The sequence below is a fragment of the Notamacropus eugenii genome, chromosome 2 (assembly GCF_028372415.1).
Source record: "Notamacropus eugenii isolate mMacEug1 chromosome 2, mMacEug1.pri_v2, whole genome shotgun sequence".
Lineage (NCBI taxonomy): Eukaryota > Metazoa > Chordata > Mammalia > Diprotodontia > Macropodidae > Notamacropus > Notamacropus eugenii.
In genome coordinates, this window is record NC_092873.1 from 77,572,317 (window position 1) to 77,596,566 (window position 24,250).

At 41.4% G+C, this 24,250-nt stretch overlaps 2 protein-coding genes across 4 annotated transcripts in view; one reads left to right on the forward strand and one right to left on the reverse strand.

Moving 5' to 3' along the window:
• PFAS (phosphoribosylformylglycinamidine synthase) overlaps window positions 1–16,840 on the reverse strand; it is a 35,244-nt gene extending 18,404 nt beyond the window's left edge. Inside the window, exons 1-3 of one of the 2 annotated variants that reach the window (XM_072641102.1) lie at window positions 16,655–16,840; window positions 5,146–5,309; window positions 535–670 (exon numbers count right to left, since the gene is read on the reverse strand). In XM_072641102.1, the coding sequence (XP_072497203.1) occupies window positions 535–670; window positions 5,146–5,287 (278 nt within the window). In that variant the 5' untranslated portion in view covers window positions 5,288–5,309; window positions 16,655–16,840. Of the gene's footprint in view, window positions 1–534; window positions 671–5,145; window positions 5,310–7,472; window positions 7,586–16,654 lie in introns of those variants that run through there. The other variant, XM_072641101.1, reaches the window with a different exon arrangement.
• A 5,942-nt stretch (window positions 16,841–22,782) lies between these two features.
• Window positions 22,783–24,250, forward strand: part of CTC1 (CST telomere replication complex component 1) — a 36,090-nt gene continuing 34,622 nt past the window's right edge. For both annotated transcript variants that reach the window (XM_072641107.1, XM_072641108.1), the window contains exon 1: window positions 22,783–22,926. In XM_072641107.1, the coding sequence (XP_072497208.1) occupies window positions 22,894–22,926 (33 nt within the window). In that variant the 5' untranslated portion in view covers window positions 22,783–22,893. The remainder of the gene's footprint in view (window positions 22,927–24,250) is intronic.

The following is a 24,250-nucleotide window of genomic DNA, read 5'->3' on the forward strand; positions in this document are numbered from 1 at the left end:
TATTACTATGTTCAATCTTATTAGAATGAATTTCAGGAGACATCTTCTGATGACCCCAATATTAGGATACCTAGGTGGGTACTCTCAATGTTGGTACAAGTTAGATTCCAACTATACAACGCCACCCCTTTGAAGAAAATTTGTTTCATTTTTGTCTTTGTGTTTTCAGTGCCTTGCACATAGCAAGCATTTAAAAAATATTTCATGAATTTAACCTATTATTCCATAACTACTCTCAGCCCATCATTTCAGAAAGACTGATGATCTCTGGTCTAGAGTCAATGGAAGCCAACATCCCTGGGAGCTCATAGGAGCTACAGTCTTCCTTCCTCAATTTCTTCCCTGAAAATTTAGGAGATGGTTGGTGGTAGGATAAGGAAAGTTTAAACATATTTCCTGGGGGGAATGGTAGAAAGAGAAACAGCCAAAAAAATATCCCATAAGGTAGAAGTGGCAGAAGCAGAGGGAAGGTGTAAGCTGGTAGAGGGCAGGATAATTGACAGAACAGATGATTTATACAAGGGCTAAACTCACCTGGGCCCCACCTCAAGCAGTAAATCATTAGGGCCTGGTAATAACCAGGACTGCCTTGCCACATCATTCGACTCCAAGGGACATCCAAACAGCCATTCCAGCTTCTTTGTCTCCTGGGGGTTTGGAAGGGACTCAGCTGTAGAAGAAGTAAAGAAGGTAGGGCCTGAGACAGGCTCCTGACACTTAGTCCCTGGCACTTCTCCAATACATGCAACATCATAATTTCCAATTTTGCATTTGTTTAATTCTTTCTTACAACATAAAAAAACCAAGCTTTAGTTTAACTTGTAATAAATATATGGATTTAGTTAAGTTCATAAATTCCCCCCCATCCTCCCAGGTAACAATACCAGGAGACATTTTTAAAAGCTCCTCAGGGTAGCCCTTCAAAATTAATAAAAGGGATTTCGATTTGTTATTTCAATGCCACAGGAAACTCCAGGATGAAGAAACTTGTTCAAACAATGTAGGCTAGCTCTGCACCTTAATCTTAAGAGAATAAGCCACAGAGCCCAAAGAGAGACAACTACTAAGGGCCAAATGCCTGTTTACTCAATCCTGCATGTATATGGACCTACACATTCTCCCTGTCATCCCTATTCCAACTTTCTATTCATACTGTAAATGAAAACTGGGATAACTGGGCTGAGAAAGTCCAGTCCCAATTTTATCTATTCTACTGGTACTATGCTTTGCATATTTTTGTTTGCATAGCTATATTTTATTGGTTGCTTTCCTGAAACCACTGAATACAGCTGACAGAGTGACAAGGACGATAATGTGGTTTTATAATCATAAGTCAAATTTACGTTGCTTAACGATCCCAGCAGTTTATTAGAAACAACTGTGATGTGTGAAGCTCGCACAGTGAATAACCCATGAAAATGTTCTGTACGGAAAAGATTTTTAAAGTAAATGTCATTTTTGAAAGCAGGTATAATTGTATAGAAAAAAAAATTAAACTTCCAAAGTCACAGAGTGGGGATAAGAATTCACTCTTTAACAAAAACTGCTAGGAAAACTGAAAAGCAGTGTGGCAGAAATGAGGTAGAGACCAGCATCTCCCACTATATACCAAGATAACCTCCAAACAGATCTCTGACTTAGATATAAAAAGTTACATCATAGGCAAAGTGGAAGAGCAAGTAATAAATTACCTTTCAGATGTATGGATAGAAGTATGATGTGGATATGAAGAGCTCATGATTAAACAAATGACAGAGAGGATCACCCAGGTGAAAATAGCCAATTCTGATTATATAAAATTAATAAGTTTTTACACAAACAAATCTAATACAGTCAAAATTAGAAGGGAAAAAAATCTTTGCATCAAATTTCTTTAATAAAGATTTCATATCCAGGACATGATTCAAATCTATCAGACTAAGAACCATTCCCCAATAGATAAATGGTTAATGGATATGAACAAGCAGTTTTCAAAGAAAGAAATCCAAGCTATAGACAATATAAAACAATGCTCTAAATCACTAATAATTAGAAAAATGCAAATTAAAGCATTTTAAGATTCTACTATTTTACTATTTTAAGATTATAGCTATCAGATTAATAAAATCTGATAATATCAGAGAATAAAAGAGGAAAATGACAGATGAAGTAACTAAGGGAAATCAGGCACACTGGTTCCACTGATGGTGGAGCTATAATCGATCTAAGCCATTCTGGAAAGAAATTTGGAACCATGCCCCAAAAGTTACCAACCACTCATAGCTTTTGACCCAGCTATACTGCTGCTAGGCCTATATCCCTGAAGAGATCAAAGAAAAAGGAAAAGGACCTTTACGTATAAAAACATGTGTAGCAACTCTTTTAGCAGTAGCAAAAAGCAAAACAAAACAAAACTAAAGCTAAGTGAGTGCCCATCTATTTGGGAAAGGCTAAAGAAATCATGGTATGAATGGAAAAGAGTATTACTGGGCCTTAAGAAATGACAAAATGGGCAATTTCAAAGGAAAAGATCTTGGCGAACTGATACAAAGTCAAGTGAACACAACAATTTATACAGTATCAACGTTGCAAGGAAAAACACCTGTGAAAGACATTCGAGTACTGATTGATGCAATGACAAAGATCAAGGATGAAAAATGTCACCTCTTTCCAGAGACGTGAAGGGCTTAAAGTAAATAAGACATACATTGTTGAATATGGCCAACGTGGGAATTTGTTTTGCTGAGTTACGCTTATTTGCTATGAAAGTTCTAGTTTTTGCTCTCTTTTGTTGCTGTTGCTGCTGCTTTGCATACTTCTATTTCTCAGTTACTTCTCTGGAGGTAGATCTTACTTCATAGATCCTTTTGTAGCTGACTTGAGTATTTATAATACTCAGAATAACTTAGTTGTTCACAGTTATTCTTTGAACAATGTTGCTGTTACTGTATCCAATGTTCTCTTGCTTCTGCTCATTTTACTCTTCATTATTTCATGCGTCTTTCTATGTTTTTCTAAAATCAACGTGCTCATCATTTGTATTCCATCATAATCATATGCCACAATTTGTTTAGCCATTCCCAAACTGATGGGAACCCCCTCAATTTCCAGTTCTTTGCCACCACAAAAAGAGCTGCTATAAATATTTTAGAACATTTAGGGTTTTTTCCTCTTTTCCTTGATCTCCTTGGAAAAGACTTAACAGGGTATTGCTGGGTAAACACAGTTTTACAACTCTTTGGGCATGATTCCAGATTGCTTTCCAAAACAGCTGGATCATTTCATAGTTCTGCAAATGGTGTATTAGTGTCTCAATTTTCCCACATACACTCCAACATCTCCTTCTATCATTTTAGCCAATCTGATAGGTATGAGATAATATCTCAAAGTTGTTTTAATTTGTATTTCTCTAATCAATAATGATTTAGAACAGATGTTCCCAAACTTATTTCGCCTACCACCCCCTTTAAAAAAAATTACTCAGCACCCCCTGAAAATCTATTTTCTTTTAATCTTTGTATGTCTTTTTAAAATTTGTATGATTTTAAAAAAATATAAATTTTTTTTAAATGATGCATCTTAAATTTAATAATTTATTGTAAATACTATAAATTTTTTCCTTGCATTGAAATTCTGATGATGCAATATTGCATCATGTAACTTTATGGTAACATGTTGTAAAGAAGCCATTACACACACATATTCTTGCCACGTCCTGACAATCTGACATGCCTACCTGCCAACACTTGCTTGTTAAGATCTGGGGGGGAACATGTGACCACTGATCAACTTGCATTTTGTGTGTTTATTTGGAAAATTATGTAATCACTACAACTTTGTTGTACAACAGAAGAAACACATTATGTTTTTCAAAATTTTCTTTTCGTCTCTCCTTATGCTTTTACTGCTCCCTTATTTTTATTCAATACCTCCCAATTGTACCTAAGGCTACCACTGTCCCTCCTTGGATTATTCCAGCACTTCCTAGGGGGAGGTATCACCCACTTTAGGACCCTATGAAGAGCATTTTTTCACATGACTATATAGCTTTGATTTCTTCATCCAAAAACTACCTGTTCATGTCCTTTGACTAGTGGGTCAATTCCCCAATTGGGGAATGTTCATATTCTTATAAATCTGACAAAAGTTCTCTATAGTTGAGACATGAGACCTTTATTTGAGAAACTCTATAAACATTTTCCCCCATTTTCTGTTTTCCTTCTAGTCTTGTTACATTAGTTTTATTTGTGCAAAACCTTTCTAATTTAATGTAATCAAAATGATCTATTTTACATCTCATGATCTCTATCTCGTTTCTTCATAAATTTGTTTCCTATCCATGAGTCTGACAGGTAATATGTTCCATGTTTTTCTAATTTACTTCTGATATCTCCCTTTATATCCAGGTCATGTACGCATTTTATCTTATCTTGGTAGATGGTATAAGATATTGATCTATTCCCAATTTGTGTTCTACTGCTTTCCAGTTTTCCCAAAAATTTTTATCAAATAGTGAATTCTTATGCCAATAGCTTAAATCTTTACATCTGTCAAACACAAGGTTACTATACAAACATATTTACTACTATGTACTGTATGTCTACTCTGTTCCATTCATTCACTTTTCCATTTCCTAGCCAATACCAGATAGTTTTGAAATTTACTGCCATACAATATAATTTAACATCTGGTACTTTGAAATCTCCTCCCTTTACATTTTCCCCCCATTAATTGTTATTCTTGACCTTTGGGTCTTAAACATGAATTTTTTTGCAGCTCTTGCTGATCAATAGGAGGGGCCCATAAGGAAGGGAGATAATAAATATGTGCAAAAATAATTTTTTTTAAAAAAGCCCTAGAACCTGTTTTTCAACTGGATTGTGTATTGGTATGATTGGATCTCTCCAGAATTAGAGAAATTCTTGCTATCTTTAACACCCATAGGATGATTTCTTTTCAAACATCTGAGTACTTGGGTTCAAGACTTAAGTTTTATAGCTTTCTACCTGTATGACCTGAATCATTCTTTAGTTTGGTTTTCTCATCTGTAAAATAAGAGGGGTTGGCTAGATCACTTCCAGTTTTAAATCCATAATCCTTTCATCTTGACCCAGGTTTCCCCCCTTCCCCACCCCAACAACCCAAGCAAGCATCCTGATCCTTTACCTGTCCAGTTCACATTATAACATAGCTCTGTCTCTATACTCTGTAGCCCAGTCAGCTTCCCCTTGAGTTTTCTCTGGGTGTGCCCGGAGGCTGCTCCCTCATGACCGGAAGAATGGACATAGAAGCGAAGCACCTGGGACATCTGCTCAGGTATTTCTGAAAATCTGAAACAAAGCAAAAATTGTATAAAGCTGATTTCCCCCCATTATAACTTCTTTTAAAAATTGGGCCTCAAGTTCTTCAAGGAAAAGTTTCAGGAGCAGAGAGGTTGAATGAGTGGTGCTAATATTACAGCAGGGGGTCAGGGAACAGTGCTAAGAAATTTGAGGTTTGAGGAGCAAAGTCCCTTTCCACTCACATCCAAATGCTATTAAATATGCTTTGAGGGAAAGAAGAAAGGTCAGAGACAATTAACTTGAGAAACAGAGCTCCCATGGGTAGTGCTGCCATGTTTTCAAGCCTGAGGCCTTAACATCTTGCCACAGAAACACTGCCTTTACTCCTTGCTCAGAGACCTTCACTGACTCCCCTATCTCCTCTGCCTGTCATTTCCCACTCCTCACCTTGAGCACTCTGCTCCAATCAAGCAGTCATCCTAACTCCTCTGTACCGTTGCTTCCACCTAAAAGGCAATCTTTTCCCCAACTATCAAATCCTATTTCATTCTTCAAAGCTTCAGTTTCAGTACCACCTTCTGCCGATCACCCCAAACCTAGTCATTGTGGCAGCTTCCTTCTATGAACTCAAATGGCATCAGATACCTGTACCATTTATTATATACTATTTTAAAGAATCATAGATTCTGAGCTAGAAGGGATTTACTTGAGAGGGCATCTAATCCACTCCCCTTCATTTTAATCATGATGAAATGATTTGTCCCAAACCTCACTAGTAGTTAAGTGGCAAGGTCAAAATTTAAACCCCAAACCAGGGCTCTTTCCATTATAGTAACTTTTCATGTGTTTTTCAATTCCTCAACGAAACTAAGCTCTTAGAGAGCATGAGAAGGGGCCTTCATACACTATGAAAGTTAGGTAAGTTGGTTAATTTTCCTCCCTCTGTTACAAAAATTGGTTCTAGAGGGAGGAGATAGTAGAGAAAAGGAAGGGTAACTTTTGGCAATAAGAGTGAGGTTAAACAAAAGATCAATAAACATTTTTTAAAGGAATACCTTGTAATAGTTTGTATCCCCCACTGCTTTTTTAGTACTAAAAGATATTAAATAGAAGTGTGGTGATAAGAACATTGGATTTGGAGGCAGAAGACAAGAATTTGAATTCTAGTTCTGTAGTTTTCTACCTGTGTGATCTTCTCGCAAGACACTTAATCCCATCAATCCGTTCCTCTGTAAAATAAGAGGGTTGGATTGAACCATCCCTAAAAGGTGCTTACAACCCTAAATCTGTTATGTATCCTATGGTGGCTACACTCCCTCTCCTGAGAAAGGGCACAAATGCTCTAGGTCCTACTGAATCTGCTACAGTTAAAAATGTATCATCCAGAAGTCAATTTCCAAATTTAGCTAGTCTAGTCCTGGGACAATAGATACAAAAGACCACTGCTGGGATTGTTTCAACGTTTCATTTCTTATTTTTCACTGAGCCCACTGCATAATCATTTTACAGATAAGATTACATCATCCTTCAACTTAAAATTTTTCAGTGCCTCTTTACTACCTACCTAAAAATAGTTCGTAGTAATTACTAGCATTTATAGGGTTTTAATATTTGCAAAGTGCTTTGCTGAATGCTATCTGTCAAGCACACCAGCAACAACCCTGGGAAGGTGGGTACTATTATTTTCTAGCTTCCCTACAGACAACTTCATGCCTTTCCATCTCTTCAACGTCATCAGATCACGCAGCTCACTCCCGGGCCGCTCCCCGTTCCCTTACGGAGCCTAGAAGGCCTCCTCCTGCTCCAGGACCCAGCCTAGATCCACCTCGGGACCTCCCACCTTCCCCTCAGGAGCGTAATCGCGTTCTTCCCGCGGGCCCAGGGCGTAAAGCGGCCGGGGCCACGTCCGGAACCCTCCCCTTCCCCGCCCTCCCCTCAGGGCCAAGTAGTGATCCAGCCCTCCGACCCCGACGGAGTGAACACGTGGGCCGAGGGGCTGCCGCGCCTGCGCACTTAGCGGAACCGGCAAGGTCGAGCACGTGGGCCAAAGCCAAGCAAAGTTGGCGGGGTAGGGTAGGTGCACCAGGTCCCCGAGACTGCCCAGGCCCCGGCACGAGTGTCAGCAGCGTGCGCCCCGGACACGGCAGCGGGCAGGAAAGCCGCGAGGAAGGGGAGGCGGGAGAGGCGAAGGGCAAAAGAGCTGTTACTCACGCCAGGTCAAAGGCAGCAAATGAGGAGAGAGGCGCGGGCTCCTCCACGTAGAAGCCCGTTGCTCATAAGCTCCGGCTGGGGGTGGGACCCGACGGCGGCGGCGGGAAAGACTTCTCGCGACAGGTTCCCTGGCCCCGCCCCCTGCTGGTGCCCCTGCCTCCTCCCCCCGCCCCCCTGCTGGTGCCCCTGCCTCCGCCGCCCCCCCCACCTCGGGCTGGTGAAATCTGTAATGCAGGAATTTGTCTTGCCTTTATTACTTCCGCCCGGCTTTCCATCGTTAGCATTCCTATAGCCCTTTAGGTTTCCATAGCTCTTTATAAAGATCTCATTTTTATTCTCGCAGCAACTCGGAAGGTGCTATTTATTATCCCCCATTGTACCAATGGAGAAACTGAGGCAGGCAAAGGTTAAGTGACTTGTATAGGACATCTTCCTGCTGTCTTCTGGACTCCAGGCTCAACGCTGCTGGCAACTGGAGATGGGTAGTTATACTGGTGAGATAAGGAGGTGACAGAGGTAATAAAAATAACTGGTCTTTATAGACAGCTTTACATCCTTCTTACTCGAATGACTAAGGCATTTATTAAGTACTACTGTATATGCAAACTGCAGTGTTAAAGCTGGAGATACAAATGCAAAAGACATTTCTACTCCAAAGAAGGGCACATTCTGAGGGAAGAGAAAACATACAAAGTTTCAGTTGCAAGTCAAATGGAAAGGTCCCATGGACCCCAGGGTGCAGTGGCAAAGCAGGTGGGTAATGCCCCTTTTAAAATGCCATTTCCACTGATGAAGTTGTATCCATTTCTGATGTTAAAACCATTTGGCAATGCCAAGGACTTTGAGGGCCGAAACTTTCTTTGTCTTGGTCTTCAGGAGCACCAGAAGGCGTAACCAGACTGTATTATCCCAAGAGTTGCTTCCCAGTGGATAGTTGAGGGTACTGTGATGAAAACTGTGCTCTTCCCAGATCTTTTGGACCCAGGGTCCTTGGCTGTCTGCATCAGGTTATGAGAATAGATGGTGGTCAAGGTGGTGGTAACGGTTTGACTTGTGCAGCACATGCTCCTGTCTGTTTCATCCAGAGTGCTTCAATGTAGCAGCTAGGTGTGGAAGTTTGCTGTGGGTGGAAGTTGGTTGGAATGGCTGACCCCCTTTCCTGAATGATGGCTTGAGGGATGCACTGGCAGCAGGACTAGTAGGGGGGGTTTTTTTGGAGGGGGCAGGCTCCCAAATTCAGGGCTCCTCTACGTCTCTGCCTGTTGTTGGCATTTGGTTAGTAGTTGTCACCTGTGGTGATGAAGAAAATGGGGCCCCTCTCCCCAGTGATTTTTCCCTTCAATGATGGCTGTGAAGACTGGCCCACAAGCAGTTCTAGTGATTTTAGGGGCTCAGTTACTCCTGAGTCTCTTGAGTTTAAGGTACTGAGCTGTCTTTATCAAGGTCTGGTGGGAAGGAGAGGCCCCAGCTTTGGCCTTAACCAGGTCTCCCTGCTTTGACTGGAGAAAGATCTTTCAAGTTTCACAGAATCCAGTGATGTTATGTTTCCCATGTTTCCATTAATGTCCTAAACTGCTGTCAGCAATGTTGTTGTTGGAAGCAGACTAGATTCATGACTCTACAAGTAACTCAGCAAAGGAACTATGAGAAGCCTGAGAGAAACTTCTTGATCATCTCATAAATGTGTGGACAAAATAACGTCCAGGAACCAGGAGCTGTGGGTTATTCCTTTGCCACATGTGCAATCTAAGTTTGAACCTGCTTTCTCCCCAATTCTTTTATTTGTAGGAGAGTGTGTCACACTTTGGTGGGATGATTTGTACCAGCTGTTCTTATCATATCCCATTCTAAAAACTATTAAGAAAAAAATATTATGATTGGCTAACGATATTTATTCCCAACTAATAATTTGGGGACACATATACCAGTCGGGGCTTGAGTTAATTCCCTTGACCTCTCAGGGAATGCCTAGAAACTTGAGGGGGAAATGTAGCCAGCCTAGCTTGGAGAACCTAAGAATGGGAATTGGGATAAGGATGCCACCAACACTTTATATGGGCCACACATAAAACAGAGTAGGGTAGCAAAAGTGATTAGAAATCAGACTCTGATAATATATTGTTTACAAGAAATAAGACTTGAAATGTGAAAATTCACACACAAATAGCTGGAGCAGAATTTCTTGTGCGGTAGGCAAAATTTTAAAAGCAGGGATAGCATTCATGATCTCAAATAAACACACGGTAAAAATGACATGGTTAAAAAGCAATGACAGATAAACTGCATTATGATTAAAGTCGGAATCAATGAAAAAGTATCAATACTTATTTATGCACTGAATGGCGTGGCATCTAAGTACTTGAAAGAAAAATTAATTGAATTACAGGGAGAAATGGATAGCAAAACTGTAACAAGTGACCAAATGTGCCACTTTCAAAACTGGGCAAATGTAGCAAAAAGAAATTTAAAAAGAAGTTAAGGACTTGGACAGAAGAGTTAGATATTATAGATCTCTGGCTGTTGCTGAGAATATACATATTTCTCAGTAGCACAGAACTTTTACAATGCTGGGGAATAACATGCTAACGCATAAAAATTTCACAAACCAATGCTAAAGAACAGAAATGCTAAACACATCCTTTGCTGACCCTAAGAAATAAAAATATAATCAACAAATGGCATTTGAATAAAGGATTCAAATTTAAGACTAAATTCAATCTGACAAGATAGATTAAAGATAATTTCATGAAAGTAACCAAAGTGATACAACATAGCACAATGTGGGGAATGCATCCAAAGCAATCCTTAGGAGAAAATTTATATCTCTTAAATACTTTCATCACGAAAGAAGGAAGGAATAGATTGATAAATTGAGCATGTAGCTAAAAAATTTATAAAAGTAACAAATCTAAAAGTCCCAATCAAACACAAAACATTCCCAGGATCAGATGTGAATTCAATCAAATATTGAAAGAAAAATTAATTTCAATGTTGCATAAATTATTAATAAAAATAAGGGAAAAAAAGGATCCTACCAAATTCCATATAAAGTAAATATGATCTTAACAGATAAAGACAAAGATAAAGACTAAGAAAACTATAGGCCAATATTCCTAATAAATATCTGTAAAAATACTGAATAAATTATTAGCAAAGAAACTACAGAAACATAAATGATTTTATACTGTAATTAGTTTGGATTTATTCCAGGGATGCAAAGTTGATTCTATATCAGGAAAGCTTATCTATGAGCTTAATGGACTATAATGATAATAAAAAAACAGTAAAAATCATTGTATTAAATACAGAAAAAGACTTTTGTCAAAACATAACACCTACAACTATTTTTTTAATTAAAAAGCATAGGAATAAATATACCTTTCTTTAATATGGTCTATTGTATCTGTAGGGATATAGACTCTGGATGTCTGACATTTTGGTGTACCAGTTATATTTAGTACCTCTTCTGTATCATTGATTGATCCAGTGATTAGCTCACTGCTATCAATTTAACCAGTTGATTTCTCCTTTATATATATATATGTATATAATCTGTTGTTCACTTGTTTCAGTTGTATCTGACTCTTTGTGACCCCATTTGGGTCTTGGCAAAGATACCAGAGTGGTTTGCCATTTCCTTCTCCAGTTCATTTTACAAATGAAGAAATTGATGCAAACAGGGTTAAATGACTTGGCTAGGGTCACACAGGTAGTAAGTGCCTGAGGCCAAATTTAAAATCAGGGAGATGAGTTTTCCTGATTCTAAGCCCAGTGCTCTATCCACTGTGCAGCACAATATAGTACTAATAGAAGTACAGACATCTCTGCCCCAATCGGGGCACCCCCTCCCCTCTCTCTCCTTGGTTTCTGGAGGAGAGTGGGCTCAAACTTAAAGTGGTTGCCACTAAACATTTGCCCCAGTAAGTTCACTTCTGGGTTAGATATAGCTTCTAGATGAGATCCTCTCTTGCCTGTAGGACACAGCATTTTACCTTCCAGGTTCTGCTGGACTGTGTCAGAAGGTGTTTCTAATCTGATACAGCAGCTATAGTTACTAGCAAACCCTGTGGGCCCATTAGATTATAAATTTTTCTGTTAGATGTAAGCTCCTTGAGATGAGGGAATGTCTTTTGGCTCTTTTCATAACCCCAGTGGTTACTTAGCATAGTACCTGGCTGATTAGTAAATGTTTATTGATTGATTGTCTCCTCCAATCTTTCAAAGTTCATAAGGTTATTCTATCTTATAGTCTCCTTCATCTAAAAACAGGAAGGAGTAGATGCAACTGAGATAGAACTAACATAGATACCTTATTTACTAGGACATGTGGTCCTCTCCCCTATCAGGAGGCCCACTGTAGAGTTTGCTTCATTTCACATTGGCTAGTTAGTGCCTTTTGTATTTCTAACAGAGAACTAAACCAGTCAAAAGGCTTTTCTTCACTCTGTAAGCCCACAAGAAACAGAATACCTGCACATGTTCTGAGACAAAAAGCTAGGCCATTCATAATACATCATCACACACTTTCAGAAGCAGAAACATCTATATGCTTCCAAGATGGGACCATCATTGACCAGTCCCTAGTCACATACTGAAAACCAAGACCCAATGTATATATAATGGAGAAAGGCTTTCAAATAAGATAAAGAGGTAAAGCAAAAATGTTTATTGTCATTAATTGTATCAATTGATATACTTCTAGAAATGCTGACTATAGCAGTAAGACAAGAAAAATAAACAATACATAAGTGTAGGCAAAGAGAAAACTACTGATTTTTCTAATAAAAGATATTCTAGTTTAAAACCCCAAAGGATACAATTAAAATGTTAAGACAATAATTTCAGTAAAGTAGCAATATATAAAATAAACCATGTAACTCATCCGCATTTCTGCATATCACAATGAAACCCAACAGGAAAAACTAGAAAGAGAAATTTTGTTCATAATAACTACAGGATATACATTAAAAAATTTACAAAGATATATACAGAAATTTTACGAATACAATACTCTTTACAGAAGTAAAGTTAGACTTAAATAGATATTAATTGCTCATGATTGGGCTATCCCATTATGAAAATGATGCTAACAAAATTAATTTATCTATTTGATGCCATTTCTATCAAACTACCAAAAGAATAATTTACATAGCTAGAAATAATAGTAATAAAATTCATATAGAGGAACAAAAGCTCAAGATGATTAAGAGAAATAATGAAAAGTAGTGGGAAGGGAAGGGGGCCTAACAGTACTGATGAGGTAAGGTAGAAAGGAGTGCTCCAGGCAGATGAAGCAAGCAAAATGTGAGATATGAGATAAGATGCAGGATGTGACCAGCCAGAAAAGTGATCAGAGAAGACTGTACATTGAAACCCTATGTGGACTCCAGCACGGCTCCCCTCTTCCCCCTTTCCTGTTCTCCTTGCTTATCTGTATGACAGATACAGATGAGTGGGATAGACTTAGTGAAGACTCCTCAGATTGTAATTTTTCTCCCAGGGGTAAGGCCTAAAGGCTCAAGGTTACAATATTTTTAGAATAGAATAGTTCCATATAAGGATATAAAACTGTGTAGTGTATTAGGGTCTCAATGATTGAACAAAACTTACATAATTCCTCGATGTCTTCATTTCAAAAGGGATTGGTTAGATTTCGTGTCTACAATGTAAGACCATATTCTCAGCTAATGAGGATAATGGTCAGTGGGGGGAGGAGGGACTTGCGTTAGGGTCTATATAAATCACTGTCCTGTTCTTTGTCTTCGGCTTTCCTACTCCTACAGGTGAGCCCCGCTTCTTGAGAATCAAATAAATCACTTTTCTGTCATCACTTTGAGAGGCCTCTGAGTAATTGATTTATGTAGGGACCCAAGCCATCCCACACACAGATATCTGTATCTGGCTTACTTGATATTCCAGGCATTCCAGACCCGTGCTTGCCCTGCTCCCATTCTCTTGCTCTCCTTCCTCCTATTCCATAAAATTGTATTTAAACCAGATCTTTAACCTGGCTAATGGCTGTGTCTCTCCCACATGGAAGCATTTGGATATATCACCTTAATAAATATTTTCTTTAAGTTGGAGACTGTCCTTGTGAATTTCTTTAGGTCACTTGCACTTTTACTTCTCCCTATATTTGAGTTTTACAGACTTGCTTGTCAGATTTGCGTCTTCCAAACTACAGGCCATTCACCTACAGTTGGTAGCAAACAGTGGGTACCAGCCAATGTCCCCCCATTATCCCCTGTATCAGCTTGTGCTTAGTTCTAGTCAATCTCCTTTCTGGGACTCCCTTGAGACAGCTCTAAGCCCCCTGCAAGCTGGGAGCAGTTTCAGAAGCCAAGACCGTTGCCCCTTACCCCAAAGGAATTTGGGTCCCATTTGTTAGAGGAAGGAATGATGGGGTATGAACTCTGGACATTCCCTCCCCCTTTGAACTTTCAACTCAGCCTGGGAACTTTCGCACAGGGCCAAGTCTCTGGCATTTGCCTGAGGCATCACCCATCCCAGTATAATCTTTATAACTGCCCTTTCATTGTGGCCCTCACCTCTGCACCTGGCCCCACCCCAGGGTTTGCTACTCCTTAATTCCATCTAGATCCCTTCTCTGTTATCTAGGGTCACCACAACCTATTGGCCACTTCTGGATCACATCCAGATCTTCCCAGTCTTTCTGTATAAAAGGTCCATCTTTATTAAGTTGCTCAGATTCTTAAAATCTCACCCACCCCAACGTGTTTTAATAAACCTTGTCTCTGACTGAAAGAAGGTTTGAGTTGAATTCTTTTGAGGCAGACCCTCACCTTTTGCCCTTGAATCTCAGGGTTCCAAACACTTCGACCTCAACAGGGGTAGATGAGATGTGTTCTGAGGATTTTTAAAGGAGGATTTAGAAGGGAGGATAAAAATCAATATACTACTGTAGAAAGAAGAAGATGAGGGTAGCGTATATATTGTTATTTCTCCTAATTGGGTTCTGTAAGAAGAGTAGTAAATAAATAAGGAGGAAAAGATGAAGGAAACAATGGGGTTTGAGAGGTTCTTCAGGGACACCTCCCTGCCCCCCACACAATGGACAATGTCGTATGGAATGAATTCATAGACTCAGGCATTCTTCAAGTCAAGGTGGCACAGGTTTATTATAATGCCAATATGGCAGACAGAGCTCCTTAAGAAACTGACATTCCTTAAGAAACTTGCAACTTATCAGGAATGACACTAAAGCTTATATAGGAAAAGTAGTGGATTATTTGGCAGATATGATAATTAGGTGATAACTTACAACCTTGGTCACCGGAGTCATTCACTACTGGAAACCAAGGGAAGGGGCTTCTCAGGGGTATATTTTTGGTTTGTGTAATGCCAATGCAATACCCACAACCGCCACAATGGGGATATGCATTTGTATTTCCAGGATAAATTCATGAAATATAAACTCTCTTCCTCAAAGACAAAACCAAAATATTTATTCAAATGCCAGAAAGCCAGTTCCACCATAGTAACAATGAAGTTTGTACACATTACCAATAAAGGGTGCACCACAATCCCCAAACCTTCTCTCCATCAAGCCTCCCCACAAACAAGCTCCCTTAGGCAAAATCACTCCCTTTTTCACTCAAGCTAGCTGCTTTCCTCTGCCTGAACTCTGCCTCCTCTCTCCCTCAGCTCCACCTCGATGTCTCTTCCTACTGCATCCTTTCTGCTCCACCCATTCATCAAGGTCCTTCCACCCTGGGTTCCATGTGACTCAGGCTGTGGCTGAGGCCAGAGCTCACAGTAGGTCACATGAACCTATTATGGGACAGGGAAGATCTTCAAATTCCCTTAACATTGCAGTCTGTTACATCTGTAGCAAGATAACTTTGAGAGTTGATCTCTATAACTTGACTTCTGGATTGTGTATGATAACTGTGGGAATCAATACACTATAATTCTGTGGTTACAAGATAGACCTGTTTTTACAAGAGAATTTCTTCAGAGGTCAGTTTGTTCATGTGATGGGGAAAGATAGTTTATCTTACTGGGGTCCACTCAAGAATTATTGCTAGGCATAATGTAATGGCAAGTAAAATAGGATCTTTTACTGTTTTTGTTTTGGTATAATCAAGAAGTATAATGCCTCTGATTGAATAATGTGATTAAAGAGGATCTTTTCCATCCGTAGCTGAGTCTGGGAAGATTTGTAGGAAGGCCCATACCTTTTGTTAATGTGATGCCCTTTGACTCTAAAAAATTTATAAAGACTCTGAGGAGCAGTTTTACTTAGGAGCTTAGTTTTTGGAAGAAGGTTTGTGTGGCAGATGAGACTCTGGGAAGCTGCTAAGTATCCCCCCAGCTTTGAAAACCCAGATGTTGGTACTTCTCTCTCTGGTAACTATGGTGAGACAGTTGGACTTGTCTGTTGATTTGTGATATATGTATTGATTATGGTCAGACAGAGGAAGCCATCTCTGTTGATCTTTGTTTTCTCTGTATTTTCTCTGCAGTTGAGGGTGCTGACTCTACTGAACTAGGTGAATGATATATGTGCTTGATTAAAGTGACTGTTAATCCCTCAAAAATTGCCTTTCCTTTTATGAATGCAAATCTAAGAGCCTGTCATAGCAGACCTCCGATTGTGCTTACTGATATGCTTACTGGTACACATAGTGTCCTTGGGCTGGGGAGAAAACTGTCAAGGATTTTGAAGCTAGGGAGAAATGTGACCTTGGAAATTTGGATTCAAGCACAAGCACCTCATCAAAAGCATGCATCAGATGAACTTCATTCTTTTCAGTAACAGACAAAGGAGGACTGAACATACGTTGTGTGGTACAGAAATATATTAAACTCAACAGGCAAGCAAAGTGGATAGAAGAAGATATAAGGAAAAAGGTTAATACCTGGGGAAAGATAACTGCAAGAAAAACAAATTCCCCTTGAATGGGAATTTAAAGAGAAGGGACTGGGGGAGAAAAGCAAATGATTAGCATCTATAACTAGTGGGTTGTCAAAGCTCATTATTTTAAGAGAAGACTCTCTTCATTGGTAGAGATTGATTATTAAATGTTCCACTACTGGCTGAGAGGTACAGTTGTCAAAGTTTGAGACCAAAGAGAGAGAGCCCTGTTTGCTGGCTTCCAGTTTTTAAGAGACTTATAGTTGTTCAGCCTAGAGGCCGAGAGCTACCCAAGTCTGCTTACCTTTTGTCCAGGTCTTCAGTGGCCAACCGGATAAATGTATTGAGAGAAGAGACTTTCCAGAGTCAAACAAGGGTTAGGCTTTATTCAGCGTCTTAGTTATGTATCCATATGCAGGGTGAAATTCTTCCTCAGGAGAGAGGAATCCTCCTTCTCCCAAGGGGCAAGGATCATACAGCAAGAGGATGGGAGCAGAAGAGGGGAGGGACCCTCTTCCCTCTAAGGGCCCCGAAGCAAGAAGAAGGGGGCCTTCAGGCTTTCCTGTCCCTACTTAAGCTCTCCCAGCCACATAGTTTGCACGTGAATATCGTGTCTGCTCTCAGCCCCTAGCTAATTAACAACAGGTGTGCTCAGACCACGGACCAATCTCAAGGGTGGGATGCTCTCCCCAGCAAGTTTCCCACTGAGAAGATAGCCCTTGTTTCACGCCTCAATCCCCAGCTGTTCCCTAGGGGGGGGGGCCTCGTGAGAACTCTGAGGTTTAGAAGTCCTCACTTTTACCTGCCCAAGACTGTCCACGTGAAAACTGAGCTTACACCCCAACATATAGTTCCCATACTCTCTCCAGGTTCCGGAATAGAGAGAAAGACTGAGAAGAAACCGACATATAGAGGAGCTGGCATTTGATCGTGTCCCTATTTAGTTTACTTCAGTAGACTTTGAATTTCCCTGGTGATGAGATCTGGGACTCTAAGTCTTGATTGAGCTGAACTATTTCTTGCTACAGCTTCTTATCGCCAGAGGTGAGAGTTGAATGCCAGGTAGATACCAAAGGTGGAAAAGCAGTCCTGAAAAGAACTTGTCAAGCCTGTGTGGGGTTATTAAAGCTAAATAAAAGAGTTTTATTTTATGTTAGAGGCAATGGAAAATCACTGGAGGTGACTGAGTAGGAAAGTCACATGTTCAGATCTGTGTTAAGGGAAATTACTTTGGTAGCAGTGTGTAGGAAGGACAGGGGTAGCATATAGGCTTGACACATGATCTATTAGAAGGCTGTTGCTATTAGCTAGATGAGAGATTAGGAGAACCAGAATTAAAGTCTTACCTATGGGTGGAGAGAACAAAAAGAGTGGAGAAATGCTTTGAAGCTAGAAACTGGCAGGATCCCAAAAATGGTGAGATTCAAATAGAGTGGTGGATGACAAGCCTATTATCTCAAGTACCACTTAAAGCCACTTTAGGAGACAATGAGATTCAAGTAGGCCGGTCAATGAAATACAAACTAACTGTGAAAGATGTGAAAGATGGAATGGAAACTCTGAAACTATTGTCCCTGGTCACCTCATCTTCCCACCCACAGCAGGTTTTACTCTAAATAAATCCCTAGTCTCTCCTGGCTTTTCTCTGGGGTGTTCTTAATCAGAGCAGGTCCCCCTTAGTGAGGAGGGGCCCTTACTAGGACATCTCCTTTAATCCCCCTCTCTCTTGGGGGCCTGCCACCATTTGTTGAGGTCTAGGGTGCTGGTATTGAGGTTTGGGGTCCATGGGACCCCAAAATACTGACATACCAGGTCCTACTCAAATGAATTCGACCCAAGCCTTATTTCAGCCAAAGCAAAACAAAGTTTATTAAAGATTCACCATATTGGGTGACTCTCAAGAAGCCTTGCCATTTGTGATGCTTGCAGACCAGATAGAATCTGAGGTAGATTGAATCTGAGCCCCTTCATGGAGGTGAGATGTATCTTATATACAAAAAGACTGTGGGAGAGATCTGGGGGTGGTCTAGAAGTATGGGTGATGGGAGGAGGGGTTAGGGAGGGTCTTAAGGAGTAGTACAAGGAGTATTTAATGGGCCTGGGGTGACTGATCAAGGGTGGGAAACAGCTGGAGGTAATCAGAAGTCAGACTGTGTAGCACCAGGATAGCTTAAGAGTAACAGATTTGTGATTTGTGTATGAAAAGCCAGATTAAGTGAGAAGATTCAAACAGAGTTCAAGCAGGTTCAAAGAGTGTACCCCATCACTGGGACCCTGAAGTTCAAGCAAGGGACCCTGAAGTTCAAGCAAGCGACCCAGGTCCTGCCTCAAATGAATTCCAACTCAAACCTTCTTTCAGCCAAAGACAAGGTTTATTAGAACACTGGTTGGGGCAGACAAGATTTTAAGAATCCACTCTATTGTGACACTTGTATTGACAAGTGAGCCAGACAGAATCTGAACCTTGGTTAGACTCTTAAGGAATCTGAGCAATTTAATGGAGGGGTGGGGGGAGGTCAAGACATCATATACACATACTGTGGAAAAAATCTAGGAGTGGCTAAGTAGTCTAGGGTGACTGGGAGGTAACAAGAAGGACCCAGATGGGCCCAGCACCCCAGACAAACACCAGGGACCTGGGCCACGTAGGAAAGTCCAGGGGCTTTTCCTTTTAGTGTTCAGATCCCATCCCCATTACCACCACCACTATTAAGCTGGACTTTCCCTTAAGCTGGATCTCCCTTAAGGGTCCAGGGAGCCCGCTTCTTGTGTTGTGATTGGTGTGTTATACTGTGTGTTATTCCCCAATAAATACCTTTACTTGATTTGGAGAAGACCTGAGCGAATTCTTTTGGGACAATCTTGTACCCCAATTTTGGGGTGCCCCTAAACTTCATCACAATTGCTTGGATATGTAAAATGAAGGAGAATGAGGAGTTGAGGATAGAGAAACTGATAGGTTGGTGGTGCCTTTGACAGTAAAAGGTAAGGCCAAAAGAAGAGAAAGTTTGGGGAAAAGATGAGTTCCACTGTAGACATTTTTAAGATGTCTCATGGACATCTAGTTTAGCAGCAAGCAATTATTGTTCAGAGATTGAAACTTGGGGGTAAGAGATTGTGCTGGATCTATAGATCTGGCAATCATCTGCATAGGCAAGATTTAAACCCAAGGAACCTGATGAAGTTACTAAGAGAGCTGTAGAGGGTTTGGTTGGTTGGTTGGTTGTTGTCCTTCGTTCTGTTGACCTGAAAACTTGGTTAAAGAAAAGACAACAGGATAAATGCATACATTTTATAATTTAATTAATTGATCAATTCCCTATTAAAGAAAACGGTAACATAATGCATTATGGAGCCAGAAAAATGTTCTGGCTACCCATACAAAGAATTGGGCAGCCTTAAATATGTTTTAGGACAAAGAAATGTTCTGTGTCCTTCAGATTTATGATCTCCATAAGTGACTAACTAGACCATTAAAAAGGAATTTCTTAATTGCATAGGTTGTAAATACAATAAGATAACAGAGTTTGACAAAGTTTCACATAGAAATTATGACCCAAGATGTCTGTGTTTTCTTTACCATTAACATGCCATAATATAGTACATGTCTGCAAATATTAAGATATGGAAAACGTCCCATTATTCAAGATAGTGTCTTAGGTTAAAGGTCTCTTAAGGAATGTTAAGTCAGCCCTGGCTGGCTTTTGTTGACATAGGAAGAGGCATTCTCTGAGTTTGCTTCAGAGAGAACAAAGAGATTATTCCAAAATTTTATATTAAACATTATCAGTTCTTTAAGAGGACCAAAATGACATCACCATGATAAAGTGAAATTTCAGTGTGTATGACTGTGGCTGATCAGAACAAATTTGCACATCCTATGTTTACTTTGTGCTGTCTCACTTCTGCTTTGGTCATACAGCACAGCACCCTTTTTGATGTGGGCATGCCATGGTGAGAAATCCTGTGCCAGTGTCTCCCATGTTGCACAGTCAAACTCAAAGTTCTTGAGAGTGTCCTTGTATCGCTTCTTCTGACCACCATGTGATTGCCTGCCCCATATGAGTTCTTCATAAAATAGTCTTTTTGGCAAACATACATTTTTCATGCGAACAGTGTGACCAGCCCATTGGAGTTGCACTCTCTGAAGCATAGTTTGAATGCCTGGCAGTTCAGCTGGAGGAAGGACTTCAGTGTCTGGTATCTTATCCTGCCAGGTGATCCTCAAAATCTTCCTAAGACAGTTCAAATGGAAGTGATTTGGTTTCCCGGCATGGCACTGGTAGACTGTCCAGGTCTCACAGGCATACAACAAGGAGGTCAGCACAACAATTCTGTAGACCTTCAGTTTGGTAGTCAATCTAATACCTCTTCTCTCCCAAACTTTTCTTTGGAGTCTTCCAAACACTGAACTAGCTCTGGCAATGCCTGCATCCACCTCATTGTCAATGTGTACGTCCCTGGAAAAACACTACCAAGATAAGTGAACTTATTCACAGCATTCAAAACTTCTTCATTTGTTGTAACTGGTGGTTCTGATGAGGGCTGGAAGGGGGATGTGAGACCCTCACAAAGACCAGGGTACCAGGGGTAGGTTGCCTGGAGAAGAATTCACAGATTCAAACGTTGTTGAGGTCAAGGTAAAGATTTATTACGCTTTTCAGCAGGCAAGAGTTCTTAGGGAACCTGCAACCTTAGAGGGGTACAGGGAAAGTTTATATAGGATATTCTATAGGAAACACGCCAAATATGCTAACTAGGTATTTTGGGGTGGGATTAGGGCGTGGTTAAGGCATGGTCAGTTCTTAAAGGAACATGCACTTTTGGTACCTACTGATCAGTGGGGGGGGGTTGGGGAGGGACTACCTGGAGGTGTGGTTTTAGGCCTGAACCATCACTAAGTCAACTAGCATTCAGGGCTGGCTGAGAAATACCAGGTTGCTCTCATCAATGTCTTGTTAGACCAGATAATGTAAGGGAGTATATCTATATCTAAATCTAGGATACATATGATTGGTCAGTGAAAAGTAAATGTTGTTATGATCCAGTGCACAGCCAGTTCAGTCAGTACATGGTTGTTCAGACCAATGAGTTCTAAAGGTGCAGCTGGCTGCTATGTCAGGAAAGGAGATAACACTTGTTGCTGGGGCAAGCTGTGTCCTTGGGCTGGGGAGAAACTGCCTGGGATAGTGTTTTGAGGCTAGGAAGAAATGTGATTTTTTAAAGGGAAATGTGATTTTAGAATTGGGGCCCAAGCACATGCACCCAAGCACTCTATCAGTTCCATGTATGGATGGTGTGGTGATGGCTAATGGAGCACCTGTGTTTTCTTGGTGTTAATTATTAGGCTAAAATTAGAGGTAGCACAGGCAGCAGAGAGGTGGCGCAGTGGGTAGAGCACCAGGCTTAGAATCAGGAAGACTCATAGTTCAAAGCTGGCCTCAGACATTTGCTAGCTGGGTGATCCTGGGCAAGTTATAGGGGGATAATAATAATAGCTAGCACTCATTTATCCCACTAAAGACTGAGAATTGAGAGGACCTGACCTGGTTTTGGTTCCCAGATCAATGCATTGCCTGGGGCTAACCATACATTATCATTCCAAGGCAATTATTTTATAAATTTCCCAAATTCTCCCTTTTTGAGATTCCCTAACTTTCCTGAGGGGCTTTGGCTTGTTATGCAAAACAATTTAGGGGGTGAAACTCGAAAATACCTAACCCCTCCCATCCACAGCCTAGTCATTCTCTGCCTTCCTACCCTGTATAAACCCTATTGCCAGCTCTCTCTTTGGGTATCCCAGAACTTGCTGTCTGGAACCCTGAACTGCAACTCACTCCTCTGATTAAAGATCTCCAATTTGTTGTACTGACTTAAAATTCGGGTTAACACATTTTGCAATTATCTCATTTTATCTTCACAACCACCCTGGGAGGCAGGTGCTATTATCATACCCTCTTGCCCCAGGGTCATTTAGCTAGAAAGCATCTGAGGCCAAATTTGAACTTCCTTATGCAAGCTCAGTTCGCTAGGCACTGCCAGGGAGTGGGTACTTAATCCATTACTTGACTGAAGTAACAGGCAAGCAATCGCCAATTCCAGTATCTGCGTATAGAAGGGGACGTAGTAAGGCATATGGGGACCGGACACAAAACTACGTGGAACTGGGGGAGAACAGAATGTGGACGTCAGGCAGGAGCTGGGTGCGGTGAGGTAAGCGCAGGCTTGGAAGTTGGAAAGTTACAAGAGATGACATCACGGGAGACTCTGACATGCGCAGATACCACCGTTAGCTGTTAACCAAAAAAACTACTGGCTGTCTCAGGACGGAAGGAGGCGGACTCCAATGGGCGTGACGTCAGAAAGGGCGGAGCGGATTGGGCCGCGGGTTCTGCTTCCCTCCCCCCGCATCATTGGTAGATGCCCCGCCCCTTCCCTTAGAGGCAGCCGGAGAGAGGCGAGCGCCGACCATTAAGGCGCATGCGCGCAGGGCTCCTCTCGCGGCAAACTTCCTTCCGCGAGCCCTAAGGAGAGCTGGCGGGGATGGCTGTGGAGGAAGTCGCCTCCTCGGGCTCAGTGAGTGTTCTTCTCCCCTTTTCTTTTCCTCACTCTTTTTTTCTCGTAGCCCTTTCCTTCTGTGTCACTTTCCGTCCTTTTCCACTTTTCCTTGTCCCCGCTCATGCGCAAATCAGGTGTCCGAGGGCGCGGGAAGGAACTGGAACACCTGGACGGAAGCCCATGAGGTCTAGGCGGCTCTGCTTGGCCCAGTTAGGCCGCTAGGGGGCACTAGTGAGTAGTGGTGCTGCGCCGGGAGGCGGGAAAACCCGAGTTCCGACCGCGTCTCCAACCGCGACTTAGCTGCGTGACCTCTGCCTGCCTCAGTTTCCTCGCCTGTAAAATAGGGGTAATGCGCCTATCAGTAAGCATTTATTAAGCGTCTACTGTCTACGTCAGACACTGAGCTGAGCACTGGAGATACAGAGGCCAAAGACAGGCCGTGCCCCGCCCCCACCCCCACCCCGTCCCTTCCCCTCGGGTGCAGTGCAGATCCCCTGATGGGATATTTGGGAACCTTCAAAGTGCTGAATAAATAAATACTCGCTGTTATTAAAAACTTCCGCTCGTGTATAACCCGTATCAGATTGCTTGCAGTCTCCGGGAGGGAAGGAAGGATAGAACTTGGAATTCAAAACTTTACTTTTTAAATGTTAAAAGTTGTTTTTACATGTAATTAGGGGGAAAAAACATGTTAAAAAACAACCCTCTGTACGAATGAGGTCTTCCAGTTGTTAATTGCCTACTGGAGGAAGTGGATGTGTGCGATCTGTCATCAGTGACACCTGTCTACTGATAGAAAGGACCTTGGGGACCTACTAGCAGCAGAAGGGAACCTCATTCTCCAGACTTTCCGATAGAAATAGATGAGGAACTCAGACATTTTGTAGGTGCTTAGTACGTGCCAGGTACCATGTGGAGCAGTGGGGATGCAGAGGCAGAAGCGGGGTTCATGACCTCAAAAAGCTCACATGCTAGTGAGAGAAATAGCATGCAAACAGCCATGTACATGCAAGGTGTCGATAGTGTGAGTGGAAGGTAATCTTGGGGGAAGAAAGAAATGGGAAAGGCCTCCTCCAGAAGGTGGTCGTTTGCAGGATTTGAGGTGAGTTTTGAAGGAAGGCAGGAGGCGGAGGGGAGGAAGGAGAGTTCCAGGCATGGGGGATACCAGCTAAGAAGCCCCCTGTCACCCCGTCTTAGACTATGTGCAGAAAAGATAGTAAATAAAAGATAAGAAAACTAGCAAAGTAAGAAGGCATCCGCGAGGGGCTCTGGTGAATAGAGTGAAGAGTAAAAGGCTTTTAAAGGTCAAAGAAAAAAGTTGTACATTTGATCCTGGAGATAA